Here is a 13,852-nt window from a genome sequence, read left to right on the forward strand (position 1 = left end):
AAGCAACATAAAGTCATCGAAAATCAACAATAAGTCATATCAAGTATATTTTCTATAAAAAAAAAAAAAGTAATCAAAAAAATATTAAGTCACATAAAGTCATAAAAAATCAACATAGAACTAAAAAACAACATAATTGAAGAAGCAAACTATTGGAAGTTTGAAACAATCAAAACATGCATTTGGTTTTAGAAAATATGATATTATCAATAAGTAATTAAACTGCTTTTGATTAAGAGAAATATTATTGTTCTCTAAGAAGTTTGACTAATCAAATGATTTTATTTTTACATTAGACTTTTTGTACTAGCTAAAGCACAAAACGAGCTTTCCAACAAATCCAAGATTGCTTAAATTTGATTTATATAAAGAAGTTATGTTCCGGTCAAACCTTATTTGGTGTGTGTAAATGCTATTAAAATCGCTCTGGATGATTTTTTTTTTTTAAAATATCAAAACAAATGAATATTTTACCACACTTTGGATTTTTAGTAATGTTTTACCATATTAAGATTTATGGGATTTTTAGATTTTAGAGAAACGCAGCATTAGAAAGTTGAAAATTTCACCTACTATCGAAAATTCAATTTTGTTCTTGAATTGGGGGTTGGCTTTTTATCATTTTCGTATTTGAGCTTTAATTATTTTTATTGGATTAAAAATAGAGGTATTTGATTATTTATGAATAATATCTTAAGTAAATAAATACAAAATTTATTTACTTAAATGATATTTGGCATAAATAAGTGACAGAACCTGTACGTTTATCTTCTGTGAACTTGTTTGGCTAAATGAGGTCTTGGCACACAACCAACGATTTTGAATGATCTAGATTTTGTATTAAAGCCCTATTGTATTTGGGCACAGGCTTCACACATAACCTTCTTTTACCTAAACATAACTAAGGGAAAAGAGTGTGTCCCCTCTTGTGCTTAGACATAGACGGGTGTGAAATGACTATCCTACCCCCATGAAAGATGAAAATCCCACCAATATTGATGCTTATGCACAAGCTTCCATTAACCCTGCGCTGGCGCAAGCCGCAGGTCACCATTTTTACCATATAAAGGTTAGAGGATTTAACTACCTGGCTGCGTGGCTATGCACCAGCGTGCGTGTGGCAGTCATTTCAGTTGTCACTGGTCAGTTCGTCAGTGGATGTTAGTTAATCATGAAGGATAACTGAGAGAATCCCCAGAACCCCTCGCCCATTCAAATGTCAAAACTGAAAGAGCAAAACAATTTCCATGAGTCGGAGACTTGAGCTGAGCGACTGAACATATCAACGCAGGCCCCAAATAGAGATTATTACAGTGGAAAATGGCTTCTCTGGTCGTTACCGCCGCAAGAACGCCTATTCCATCAGACAAACATGAAGTCTATGTAGCTGCGATGCCTCTCAGAGCCGCAAAGGGCCCTGCACAGCTGCTCATGTCTGCGGCTTACTCTCTCAATATCTGGGATTTACAGCACTATTTAGTCATCATCAGATCCATTTCAACTTCTCAACCTCAGGTCCTTCCTTGCTCTCATTTCATCATCCTTCGTGGATCTGTTTTCCCCTTTTCCTTTGTATTCAGTTAAAGTTTCTTTATTGCTTTTCATCTATAAGGTCTTTTGCCCTTTTTGTTCTGATAAATTTGATGGGTGGATTATGTTAGCTCTGCAACTTCGAATAACGACGGGTACTGTGGAGTGCGGACTCTTCACCTATTGTTTTACTATATATTTCCCTGGAAATGAAATGGCTACTTCCTTAATTTAAATTTCCATTTTCCTTCTGATCGGATGTAGGTTTTGGAATATGATAAGTCTATAAATTTCTCTGAAATTTGACATACTCTGCATAAACATGTAATGAGGGGTAGCAAGCCTGTAGAATGCCATTACCCTTTTGCCAATTGTCTTTCCTGTGTCTATTCATAAATATTTTATTGTAAACTTAACATCTAATGAGGGGTACAGCAAGCTGGTTCATATTAATTATTGCCACTTACATTTTTGAAAGTGTGCACTTTTTACACACAGCTGTCTATAGGGAAAGATGGTTTTGAATATTCAGTATATCTTCATTGAATGACCTCTATTTCTACTAATTGTAGAAGGGGAAATGTTTTTTTTTGTAGGCCTTTGTTTTTGATTTTCAGCCTCAAGATCCTCAGAATATATATGTAGCACTTGCAGCCCTCTCTGGTAGAGGAGTACCAGGTGAACCTATTATGTTTCTTCCAACTGTGATACTTCTGCATAATCCACAATTGATCGATTGGATGTGCATAAGGATGAGCCTTTTCTTTCCTCTGCTATATTGAGTGGCATGATTTCACGAATAAATTTAAAACCAATAAATCAACTTTGGCTTGTATTGGTTAACATGTGATGACCATGAGAACACTGATCAATACAAGGTCCACTATTACTCTCTAAATTTTCCTGGGAGACCATTTCTGACAACTAGAAAACTCTTCTATATCCAGCATATTATACAAGGAGAATTTGAAGAATATACTCAATTTAGATCTGTGAATATAATAGGTTGTTTTGGCTCTGTCATCAACATTTTGACCTTTCATACCCTACCTAAGTTCAGGTGAGATTAAATACCAGACCCTGCAACCTGTTTCTGTTAAACCAGACATATAGAATGCATCCTGTGTGATCTTACTGATGATATGCTCATAATGTCATGAAAATTATTGCAAACCATTGAACTACACACTTCATTTATTTCATTACATTGTCCTACTCAGTCTTGTAGTTTCAATTTTTATGCCTATGCTAATTTTCATGAAATAGACAGCAAAATACAAATCCTTATTAATCAAATTGTCACTCTAACATGATTCAATTTGATTTTGAATGTTCTATTTTCCAACTTTGATGCATTTCCTGTGATGGGGATATTTAAAATCCTAACGTAAAGAATCAGTCTTTGTGGTTATGATAACCAACGTAATTAGTAGTGTAAGAAGTCTTCCTTTATGCCATTTGAATATCTTAAGTTGGTGGAGAGAACTTGTTACAATAATTGTACTGGATGCACTGAATTCCAGTCACTATAAAAAAAGCAAACGGGGAAACATCTAGGGGACACCTAGAGGACCCCCAAATTTCAGGATTAAAATCCTCTCTGATGGCCACATCTGCCAGTGCGGTGCATTGCGGGATCTGGAGATCTACACGTGGCTGATGCTAAATCCAATGGTGCTGAGCTTAATTGACTCAGAATTTTTTTCTTTATTTCTTCTTGAGCTCAGCACCGTTGGATTTAGCATCTTCCATGTGTCAAGCTCTGGCGCCTACACTGCACCGCACTGGCAGATGTGGGCAGCGGAGAGGATCTTTTTCCCAAATTTCATGGGGCCATAGAACAAAAAGTTCCTTGAGAAAATCGCAATGGAATCAGAGTTACCATTTGGTGTGATGCAATCGAGGGGATCCCCTCAATAGCTGACGCCTGGATCCTCCTAGCATTGCTTTCCCCCCCCAAAAAAAAAAAAAAAAAAAAGGAATCCCATGTAAAATGGTAAATAATCCATATACGACCATACCACTTCCCTGCCTACTAAGTGCCTAACACACATTGATGGTATCATATGTGGACTAAGACATGAATCTTTTTTTTGATTGCTAATTGGGATCATTGCTTTGTCTTTTGCCAGGAAGGATTTTGTACCTCATGTTAAATTCTCTTTTCAGTTCTCCCTCTTGTGATATTACTGAATTTATATGGACTTTGATTTTTACAAGGTTTCTTGGTTCTGATTTTCTACAAGTTTTCATTTTCCCATCAAAACTAAGATCTGTGGCACTATATCTAAACCACAAATGAAGTTTTCTTTCTTCCCATTATGGGTGCTATTTTATTTTTTATGTATTCTTTATAATGCTGGAACTTTGTGGATCACCAAGTTTCCATGGTCTGAAGAGCTTTGGGCATGACACTCAAAATTTGCATTTCATTATTTCGCAGTGAATTACATAGTTGTTATGATATAATTTGCATTTGAAATTTGTAGATTTCTTATGGAGATTAGAATTTTTTCACTGGAAAATTGAAACTTAAACATTTTCAAGAGCTGACATGTTCTGAAAATATTAAATAAGTTAACTTGATCCCAAATCCTATTCATTATGCTGTCAGATATATGTGTCGGTATCATCAAACAAATTCTATTGAATGCTTAGTTTTCTTGATACATTTCTCAGAATTATGACTTTATTAGGAACTGTTCTTGTGAGAAAGCTGACAAAGCTGCCTAAAAATAAGTGCTGGTTCATTGGGTTTTCCTATGGGGATAGTGTACAAAAAGCTAACAAATTCAATGAAAGCTGGCAGACTGAGCTGAGCATTGGTCAACATGATTGTCGTGATTACACCAATGGTAATTATAATTTCCTTCCAAATCCTACATTGCTAAATTAGCTCTGTAACTGAGGTTGTGTTGTGCATAACTGCATAAGTTTGTTTGCCTGTGTTGCTGAATAATATCTGTCAGGTCAGACATTGCCTCTTTTTTTTGTTGTCATTTTGGTTCTCCAATCTTACTTCCCTATTGTTTTGAAGGTTTGGTTGGGTACCTCACCGGTGAGGAACACGTGTTGAAGCATCTAAGAGGAATCCTGGCTGATTGAGATTCTGTGTATGCAGTTTATTGTCTGTGCTCACCAGGAACAGATATTGTATCTGTTGCCAGAATGTGTATAGTTCCATGAACCTGATGATACAAAAGTATGCTTCAATGTAATTATTTTTTATGCAAAAGTTATCAATTATGAGAAAATTTGTTCTTTGTCAGAGGATAGTGTTTTCTTATTCTAGCAGTTCATGTTTCCTAGTTACAATAAAAGAAAATATTTATGATCATTATTTGATTGTTTACAACTGGTATCACTAACCCTTAGTATTCCTTCAGTTTCCACTTTTTCCTTTCTGTAAGTTTCTGATTGATATCCTGAGAACCAACCAATACGCAATTCCATCCATTGCACGCTGTAAGTATGACCTGGTCAAAGATACAAAGGCGACTGCATCTTGGAGGGGGGGGGGATCATTGCATTGTCTGCCCGGCGTTTCTGATCAATCTCATTCCTATTTTAGCACTAAAAAGGAAAGAGATTAGTTTTGGCTCCCCTTACATTCCTTAACCCAGGGGGTTAAGCGATGGCCATTGTTGGGACGCAAGGCGAGGACGCCTTAACAGGAGACAATGTCAGCTATATTCTCCGCCTTCTCAGGGAGCAAGTTAGGCGTTTAATTACCCTTTTCCCCTCATTATCCTTCCTCTCCTATGTTCTTATTTTTCTTTGACACATGTAGTTTTTAGAGTCTTTAATAATCTTAAATGTCCTCGTTCCATTGATGTCTATCGAAAGAATCCATAGCATTGGCAATTGACCTGGTGGTCTGCTTTGAGGCTTCCGAATGATCTCTCCAGTTGACCCAAAATCTCTGCCGGTCCCAGAGCCGCCGACAGCTTTGTTGGTGCTATTGCTGTTGGGCTACGTTGGTGGTGTTATGACACTACTTGCTTCGGTCACCCTCCAAGAAGAGAGCTCCGGTTCTGGTGGGCTGTGATCGTCATCTTCTTCTAAATTCTTTCTCTCTCTGCCTAGGGTTTTAAGTTTTCTTGTCCTAGGATTTTCGATTTTCCCTTGTTGGGTGTAGATCTCTCTCCCTTCGTAGCTTGATTAGGTTCGTCTGTTCGTGTTTCTGAAAACCCTAGGCTAACAAGAGAGAGAAGTGACCCAACAAAGAAGGTACTTTTTTTTTTTTGGGGGGGGGTGTAATTGCCATCAGAGAAGATTCAATGACTAATTTTCTTTGATTATGAATTTACACGATCTGATATGAATATCTGACTACAAATTCTGAGTTTGAGCTGAGGCTGAAGAAGCGGTATAATGAGGCAAAAGGAGTGTATGAGAGAGAGAGAGTTTCTGCAAGTATCTTCATATATAACATCCAATGTCTATCTATGCTTTTATGAAGGTCCATGTATGGTGTTCTATGAGGGAGATGGGACCTGGCATTTGGTTCGGGGATTCCAAGGCTGGTCCAGTCTAGCTGCCCATTAACTTCTTGAATTTTTCACCATTTTCCCTAATGGTTGTTCATAATAATGTGACGGTTTGGACGGTAAAAGACTGATAAGCCCTGGTTCCTGGTGCTTGTGCCCCTATAGATTTTCACCACCATTTTCTCTTTGGCTTGACAACTGGCATCCTCATGGGACCCTTGTGAATTTTTATGGGGACAGAATTAGGTATGATGTGGGGAAAAATAGACTTGCCACTGTCTCCTCCATCCTTCATGATGGGGATTGGGACCCTGGACCTTCCATCTCCCCTAGTCTTATTGAGATTTGGGAAGCCCTTCCTCAAGTCCGTCGTAGGCCTCAGGGTTCCGGGGACATTGTTATTTGGAAAGAATCCTCAAAAGGGTAATTCTTGACATCTTCGGTTTGGAACTTTATTCGTATTCATGCCCCCCTGATTACTTGGTATTCCATTGTTTGGTTCAAGAATCATATCCTCAGACATAGTTTCATTGTTTGGCGCACCCTTACCCAATCCCTTCCCACCCGTTCCCTCCTTATCCAAGGGCACATCAATGTTCCCCCCTTGTGTGGTATTTGCTCTAATGCTTCTGAATTCATCCATCACCTTTTTTTTGAATGCCCCCTTTCTGTTTCAATCTGGCCTTCAAATAGGGCATTGGTTCCCTTGAAAATGAATGGAATTGGATCCTCAATCATTTCAACAGAAAGACTTGTGTTGATCTTCTTGGGAAACTTGCTTTTGGTGCATCTATATATCACATCTGGAAAGAAAGGAACAATAGGCTTTGGGCTGGTAAGTCCAGATCTCTTGCTCAGATTTTGGACACCATCAACTTTGAAGTCCGTTCCAAAATCATCATTGGTTTGTGCCCTTACACAGTCCATAATCGTCATGTGGCTTCTACTCGGGATTTGTCTATAGTGTTCGCTCCCCACCCAATGCCAGGATTCTCTTCTTGATCCTTGGTTTTTGTTCCCCCGGGCTTCTGGCTTTGTATTTTCTTTTTTTTTTCCCTCTCCCCCTTTCCCCTATTCTTTTGCCCCCCCTAATAGGGCCTCTGGATGTATATTTGTTGCTCTTCATGAATATATATCATTCATAGAAATAAAAGGTGGCATCTTTCCTATATGGATGCCACATGTACCTCAATTTTTGGCCATTTAGGCCCTCATTTAATCATCTACCTTCCTTGAGAAGTGGCATATTGCAGTATATTGAGTATTGATATTGTGTATGAAACGAAGAGGTTTGCTAGATAAGTAGATCACTTGGAAATCAATTGTGTATTTCCTCATCGTTTGTATGATGTTAACCTTTTTGTATTTGTTACCCATGGTATTAGTAGCATATTGATGATTTTGATATTCGTAGTTTCTTTTATGTTTGGTGAACCAATGATGCATTTTGGATTTTCTATGTATTCTATTTCCTTCTTTCTGCATATCAACCTTTTGCGCATGGATGCATTTAGTTGAAGTGTTGGTTTTATAATTGCAATAGATTTCAATTAGTCCCAAGACTTGTCTTCCCAACCTTCCTTTCCCACCTTTTTTTATTTATGAGGAATAGAGAATATGTGTATTAATGATGTCAAAAGAACTTGGGAACTATGCCCTTATGTTAGGCATATGTGGCGGATTATGGATTTGCAATGTGGGTTGCTTGAACATTTTGGTTTCTTGCACAGTATTCCACGGCCATGTGATAATAAATTTTCAGTATTATTCATTAAATAACTGATGTCTCAAGAACATGGGTACCCAAATCTTAGACTCCAGAAGTCCATTTTTTCATGGACTTTGTAATGTAAGACTAAATTAGATCAGATTTACTCCCAAGTAAACACACAATAATCAGTTAACAAACCCTAGTAGAAGGGTATGGACCAACACAAGTTCAGAATTAAGGTATGTGCTGGAACTCAGGTTTCAGCCTGTAGAAGGGGCTGATATTAAGGTCGAATTCAAGTCTGGGCCTGCACAAGTGACTCCCAAAATTGGAGTCAATTCGGATGGCTAGAGACACCCAAAGAGAAAGGTCACCAAAATAGAAAGTAGGGGAGTTAGGTGTAGAAACCAAACCAAGCAGCAATTTGGATCCATACTTGGATCGAGTGGAGGTCCTATAGAGGAGCACCTATGCTGTAAATTTTGTGCAATTCTGATGGCTGAGTTGAGAATTGCAAGGGTGACACCAAAATAGAAAGTCTGGATGGATCTTGCAAACCAGAGGTAGTCTGATCTCCAAACCAGGTTTGAGTGTAGGGTCTGATGAGGGTACTCTATGCTCCAAAACTTTGCAGGACCTGATGAAGAATTAGGGAGTTGTGAGGTCTTGAAGCTTGCAGCCAAACTGGAGCAGAACTGGAATCCGCAGGGGATGAAGTCTCCTTGTTTGATCAGCAACAGCAGCAATAGCAACAATACTCAGAAGTGAAAGAAGGATCACAGTAGCCTTTGGATGATGTTCTCCAGTAGCAGCAGCAGTTGAAGACTTGCAGCAGCAGTTCAACAGAGATTGAGCAGGGTAATAAAAGAGGAGAAGGAGAAGATAGAAGGGGGGGGGGTAGGGATGGCTCTCTCAGCCTGGGTCTCTCACCCACAGCTATCTCAGATGTTGAAACATGGAGGATCTCCCATAATTCGATGGCTAATTGGCCAGAAAATTCTATTTTCAAATTCGTTTCATTCACTACAATGTAATGCCTATTAATAGCTTAACAAGCTTACAATAAAATGGAAAATTTCCAAAATAGAAACTTAGCAAAATAGAACTACTAACTCCTAGCTAAAATAGAAGGTAACTAAATTAGAACTACTAGGCTTTATAATTCAGCCACATGACAGGAACAAATTAGAAACTACTAAATATAATAACTACTAAAGTGCACCAATCCTAGTTGACTGGTCAAAGGGGGATCTTCTCAAATTCGTGGGGCATATTTTCTGTTTCTTGTTATTTCAGTTCCTTCCTACTCATGAAGTTATTTCTTCCATCATATTACTCACCTAGACAAATGGTTTTGATACCCAAAATCCTATTTCTGCTTTTTTTATCTTATATTTTTATTTTCTTGTCTTGCTATTGTTATCAAGGAATTGTGGATTGAAGAAGTTGTGTTCATAACTGGAAAATTACCTTTCTTTGATTAAGAATATCCATGTAATTTGGAAACCAAACCCCCCCCCAACCACTTAAATTTGAATAGAGATCTTTTATTGTCCATTCAAATGGGGTTCAAAGTGATTTAGGATATACTTAAGGATGTTGGAAGTAAATTTTTGGCTGTTCATGTTTTATTGGATGATAGTTTAGACTTTAGAGAATCTGTACGGTAGAGTAGTGATATTGACTTGGAATCTACAGAACATGAAGGTAAACTTGTTTTAGATTTTCACCATCACCCTAAACTAAGAATTAGAGATAATAACAAGTTCTTCTGCTAATGTTTCTAAAGAACTCAGAAATTGTTGTCATATATCATTACCTTGTAACTGACAAAAGGTCTTGGCTTGTAGGGTTTGAGAACCGTAAATCTGTTAGCTTTTAGAGTAGAAGGAGGATAAACCAGTAGCTCCCCCTGTTCCCTATTCTTCTGTGCACTAGGAAGCTCCCCCTCAACAACAGTATCCATAGAAGGCTCCCCCTCAACAACAGTATCCAGTTATCCACAAGGTTTTTCTTTCCTTTGTCAACCTGAAAAGGGGAAATAGGGGCAAGAGAGGAGAAAGGAATGAAACAAACTCGGGAACCTCTTCACTCTCAACACCACCACCAAGAGATGACTGCTCCCCCTGAAGAAGTGACTGAAAATACGGTATGGTTTCAAAGGAATGGACATCTTTGGAGAGAAGCCACCGACGAGTGGGAGGATGATAGCATTTATACCCTTTGGAGGTGGAAGAATACCCAAGGAAGATGCACTTTAGGGCCTTAGGATCCAATTTAGTACTGGCAGATTTACTAATATGTACATAGCAAATACAGCCAAATACCCTTGGAGGAAGAGAGAAAGAAGAAAACCGTGAAGGTAGAACATCAAGAGGAACCTTGAAGTTCAAGACACTAGATGGCATGTGATTAATAAGAAAGCCAGCAGTGAGTAGGGCATCAAACCAAAAGGTTTTTGGAACATGCATGGTAAACCAAAGAGATCTAGCCACTTCAAGGAGATGGTAATTTTTTCTTTCAGCCACCCCATTTTGTTGTGGGGTATCAACACAGGCCACCTGATGAATAATGCCATGGTCAGAAAAAAAGGTTTCCAAACCACTATACATATACTCCCCACCTTTGTCAGAGTGGACAATTTGGATCCGAGTGTGAAATTGGGTATACACTAACTCATAAAAATTTTTAAATGCAACATAGACATCACTTTTATGTTTCAAAAGGTAAACCCAAGTAACCCGAGAAAAATCATCAATGAAAGAAATAAAGTAGCGGAAGCCACGCAAAGAGGCAACAGGGGAAGGCCCCCAAACATCAGTATGAATAAGATGAAAAGGTGAAGTAGATCTATTACCAATACATGGATAAACTGTTTTACAACTTTTGGCAAATACACAAGGTTTACAATGAAAAACATGAGTGACAGGAAAGGAGCAAACAAATGTGGCAACAATTTTCGCATAACAAAAAAAGATGGATGCCCCAAACGACGATGCCAAAGAAAAATATCCTCCTGAGTACAACCACCTTCTTGCCCACAAACATAAGACTGAGCTTGCACAATAGGGGAAGTACCAGTCTCCAAAATATATAGGCCGTTAGCTTCACGACCACTGCCAATCACCCTCCTCGTCTCCAAATCCTGAAAAAGACAATGGGTAGGAAAGAAGGTGACAAAGCAGTTCAAAGATTTATTCAATTGGCTAACTGAAAGAAGGTTAGTGGTAAAGTTGGGAACATGAAAGACAGACTTCAAGGGTAAAAGTGGTGTAACCTGGATATCTCCCTTACCAGAAATGGAAGAGAAGGAACCATCAGCAATTTTTACCTTATCTTTCCCAGAACAAACAGAGTATGAATTATACAGCTAAAACCTACCAGTCATATGATCCGTGGCACCCGAGTCAATGACCCAAGGTGTGGTGCCGGAGGAGGAAGAGGCCTGTAGTGCAGTGGAAGCAGGAGTAGCAGAGGAACCATCCAGGTGGGCCACAATCCGGCGAAATGCAGCAATGTCCTCTTTGGAAAGAGAGGATGGATCAGATTCAATGACTCCAACATGAGCCTTAGGCCCCTTCTTCCGCTACCCCTTCTATCCCCCAGAGGAACCAGAAGAGGGCTTCCCATGGAGATCCCAACAAAAGTCCTTCGTATGTCCAGATTTGGTACAATGGTCACATAAGAATCGACCCTTCGGAGCTCCCTTAGCAGCCCTTTTATCAGCTCCCTGAGTGGAGTTCTGAGGGGTAGAAGAAACAAGAGCAGAGCGCTCAACAGTGGGAGTAGTCCCCATGGCACCCCTACGGGTCTCCTCACTCTGCAGATATCCATACACCTCCTCTAGTGAAGGAAGACTTGGTCGGCCAAGGATTTGTACCCTAAGAGGTTCAAAGTCAGAATTAAGGCCGCCAAGGAGAAATAAGACCCTCTCTTTCTCAAACAACCGGTGTACCTTGACCTCATCATCAGGACTCAATTGAAGATCTCTATAGTGATCATACTCCTCCCACAGGCCCACAACAAGACTATAGTAGTCAGAGATGCTTCTATCACCCTGGCGCAGGCTCACAATCTGTTGGAGAAGTTGGTACACCTCTGTAGAGTCCCCAACCCGATAAAAGATACGGGCCACACTGTCCCAAATGTCTTTGGCAGTCTCCTTGCCCATAAACCTTCTTCCAATCTCAGGCTTCATTGAGAAAAGAAGCCAAGCCATCATAAGAGAAACTCAGTGTCCCATTTGGAGTACCCTTGCTCGGTAGGGAGAGGGGCCTTGATGCTACCATATTTGTGCCCCATCTTCCCTCTACACTGAAGAATCAATTTCATGGATCGGGACCAATCCAAATAGTTGTGGTTCTCAAGCTTGGCAATAGGAAGTTGGATATTGGGGCTCTCAAAGGAAGTAGAGAGAGATGGAGCTGTTTCCACAAGGGGCAGGGGTGTTTCAACATTTTTTTTCACCCATATTTGATCACAAATCAGCCACTACAAGGAGGGAAGAGTAGCACTTCAAGCAAACAGGTTTGTCCCAAAACAGTAGGCACAAAATAGGGCAAACAATAGCCAAAAAAGGCTTGAAACACTTGTAGATCTTCAGAAAATACTCAAATAGCAGCGGAGTAAAAATGAGTAATGCTCCTTACCCAAACACGATGCAAATGAACCATAAAAAGTGGCCAAACAAGGCTCCATTGAAGAGCAGGTGCCAAACAAAACTCTGGCTGGCGGAAATTCTGGGCAGAATAGCCAAGCCGAGATGCAATCCTGATGAATGGATGCTTGCAGAAGGTTGGAGAGAAGTAAAGGAGATCAAAGAGGACCCCCAGACGAAACTAGAGCACCAAGAAGCACTCCATTTGGATTCCAAACGAGAGAGAAACAAAATGGAGAAGATGACCTAACCAGTCCTTCAAACGACAGCAACAACAGGTGAATGAAACCCTTCTTCACCCTCCAAACTTCCTTCGAACACTTGCAAACAGCAGGATCAATGCTCTGATACCATGTTAGCTTTTAGAGTAGAAGGAGGAGAAGAGAAGAGAGTTCAAGAGAGAAGCCACGGTTTTGGTATTGTGTGTGTTGTCTCAAACTAGAGACAAAACAGGTTTATATTCCAAAGAATAAATAATAACAAAGAGGCCCCTGGCCTTATACAAATAACATGAGAAATATAAAAACATGGGGATATGTACAAGTATACCCTTGAAACTAAACTACCATTCTCAACAAAATCTGTTATCTTATGTCTGGCACAATGTATCATTGTCTGAATGCACAAAGAATACATAAATTCCACCCTATTTGTATGGGCAATTTTCTCTACGAAACTATTTCGAAAGTGATGGCTATGAGGCTGGCCGTGAAGCTCCCTAGGCTAGTGTTTGAAGAGCAGGGTGCGTTCGAGAAGGGGAAAATTATTTCTGAAAATATTAGTTTGGCCTCAGAGTTGGCAAATCTAATGTTCTCATCTACTAGAGGCTGAGGGATGGGAATCGAAGTGGATATCCAGAAGGCGTATGATACTCTATCTTGGGAATTCCTGTTTGGTGTTCTTCGAAAATGGGTTTCTTAGAAGTTTGGGTGGGATGGATTCATCAACTCCTCCTCTCTTCTAGAATCTCTGTCTTATTAAATGGAGGTCCGGTTGGTTTCTTTAGTGTAGAAAGAGGTCTTCCTCAGGGCAACCCGATCTCTCTTATGCTCTTTATCTTGGCGGAAGAGGTGTTATGTATAGGGTTACAATCCTTGTTATCCACCAACAGGATCAAAGCTCTCCCAGGTCCGAGAGGGGTGCCCACCCCTAGCCACTTACTTTTTATTGATAATGTTTTTATTTTCATGAATGCTTCCAGCAGGTACATTCTTAATTTGAAGTCATTCTTGACTAAGTACCAGGAGTTCTCAGGCCAGAGGGTGAACTTGGACAAAAGCAAATTGTTCTTTGGCAAGGTTTCGATTTAGAGGCGTCACAGGATTTCCAATGCTTTGGGTATCCCTGTTTGCTGGCTGCCAACTCGGTGTCTGGGTGTGGAAAGTTTCAAAGGCTGAGTCAAGCGTGATTATATGCTGCCGTTGATGGATAAGATCAAGGCTCGTTTGTTAGGGTGGAAAGAGA

The 13,852-nt window shown here is 39.7% G+C and overlaps 1 protein-coding gene across 1 annotated transcript; it reads left to right on the top strand.

Moving 5' to 3' along the window:
• The first annotated feature begins 1,303 nt into the window (after nucleotides 1–1,303).
• On the top strand, nucleotides 1,304–4,798 carry LOC122641455. The gene is made up of 4 exons (XM_043834690.1): nucleotides 1,304–1,515; nucleotides 2,127–2,208; nucleotides 4,227–4,385; nucleotides 4,568–4,798. The coding sequence occupies exons 1-4, from the start codon at nucleotides 1,321–1,323 to the stop codon at nucleotides 4,633–4,635; spliced, it is 504 nt and encodes a 167-aa protein (XP_043690625.1). The 5' UTR covers nucleotides 1,304–1,320; the 3' UTR covers nucleotides 4,636–4,798.
• The last annotated feature ends 9,054 nt before the right edge of the window (nucleotides 4,799–13,852 follow it).

This window comes from Telopea speciosissima, chromosome 10 (assembly GCF_018873765.1).
Source record: "Telopea speciosissima isolate NSW1024214 ecotype Mountain lineage chromosome 10, Tspe_v1, whole genome shotgun sequence".
In the NCBI taxonomy this organism is placed as follows: Eukaryota; Viridiplantae; Streptophyta; class Magnoliopsida; order Proteales; family Proteaceae; genus Telopea; species Telopea speciosissima.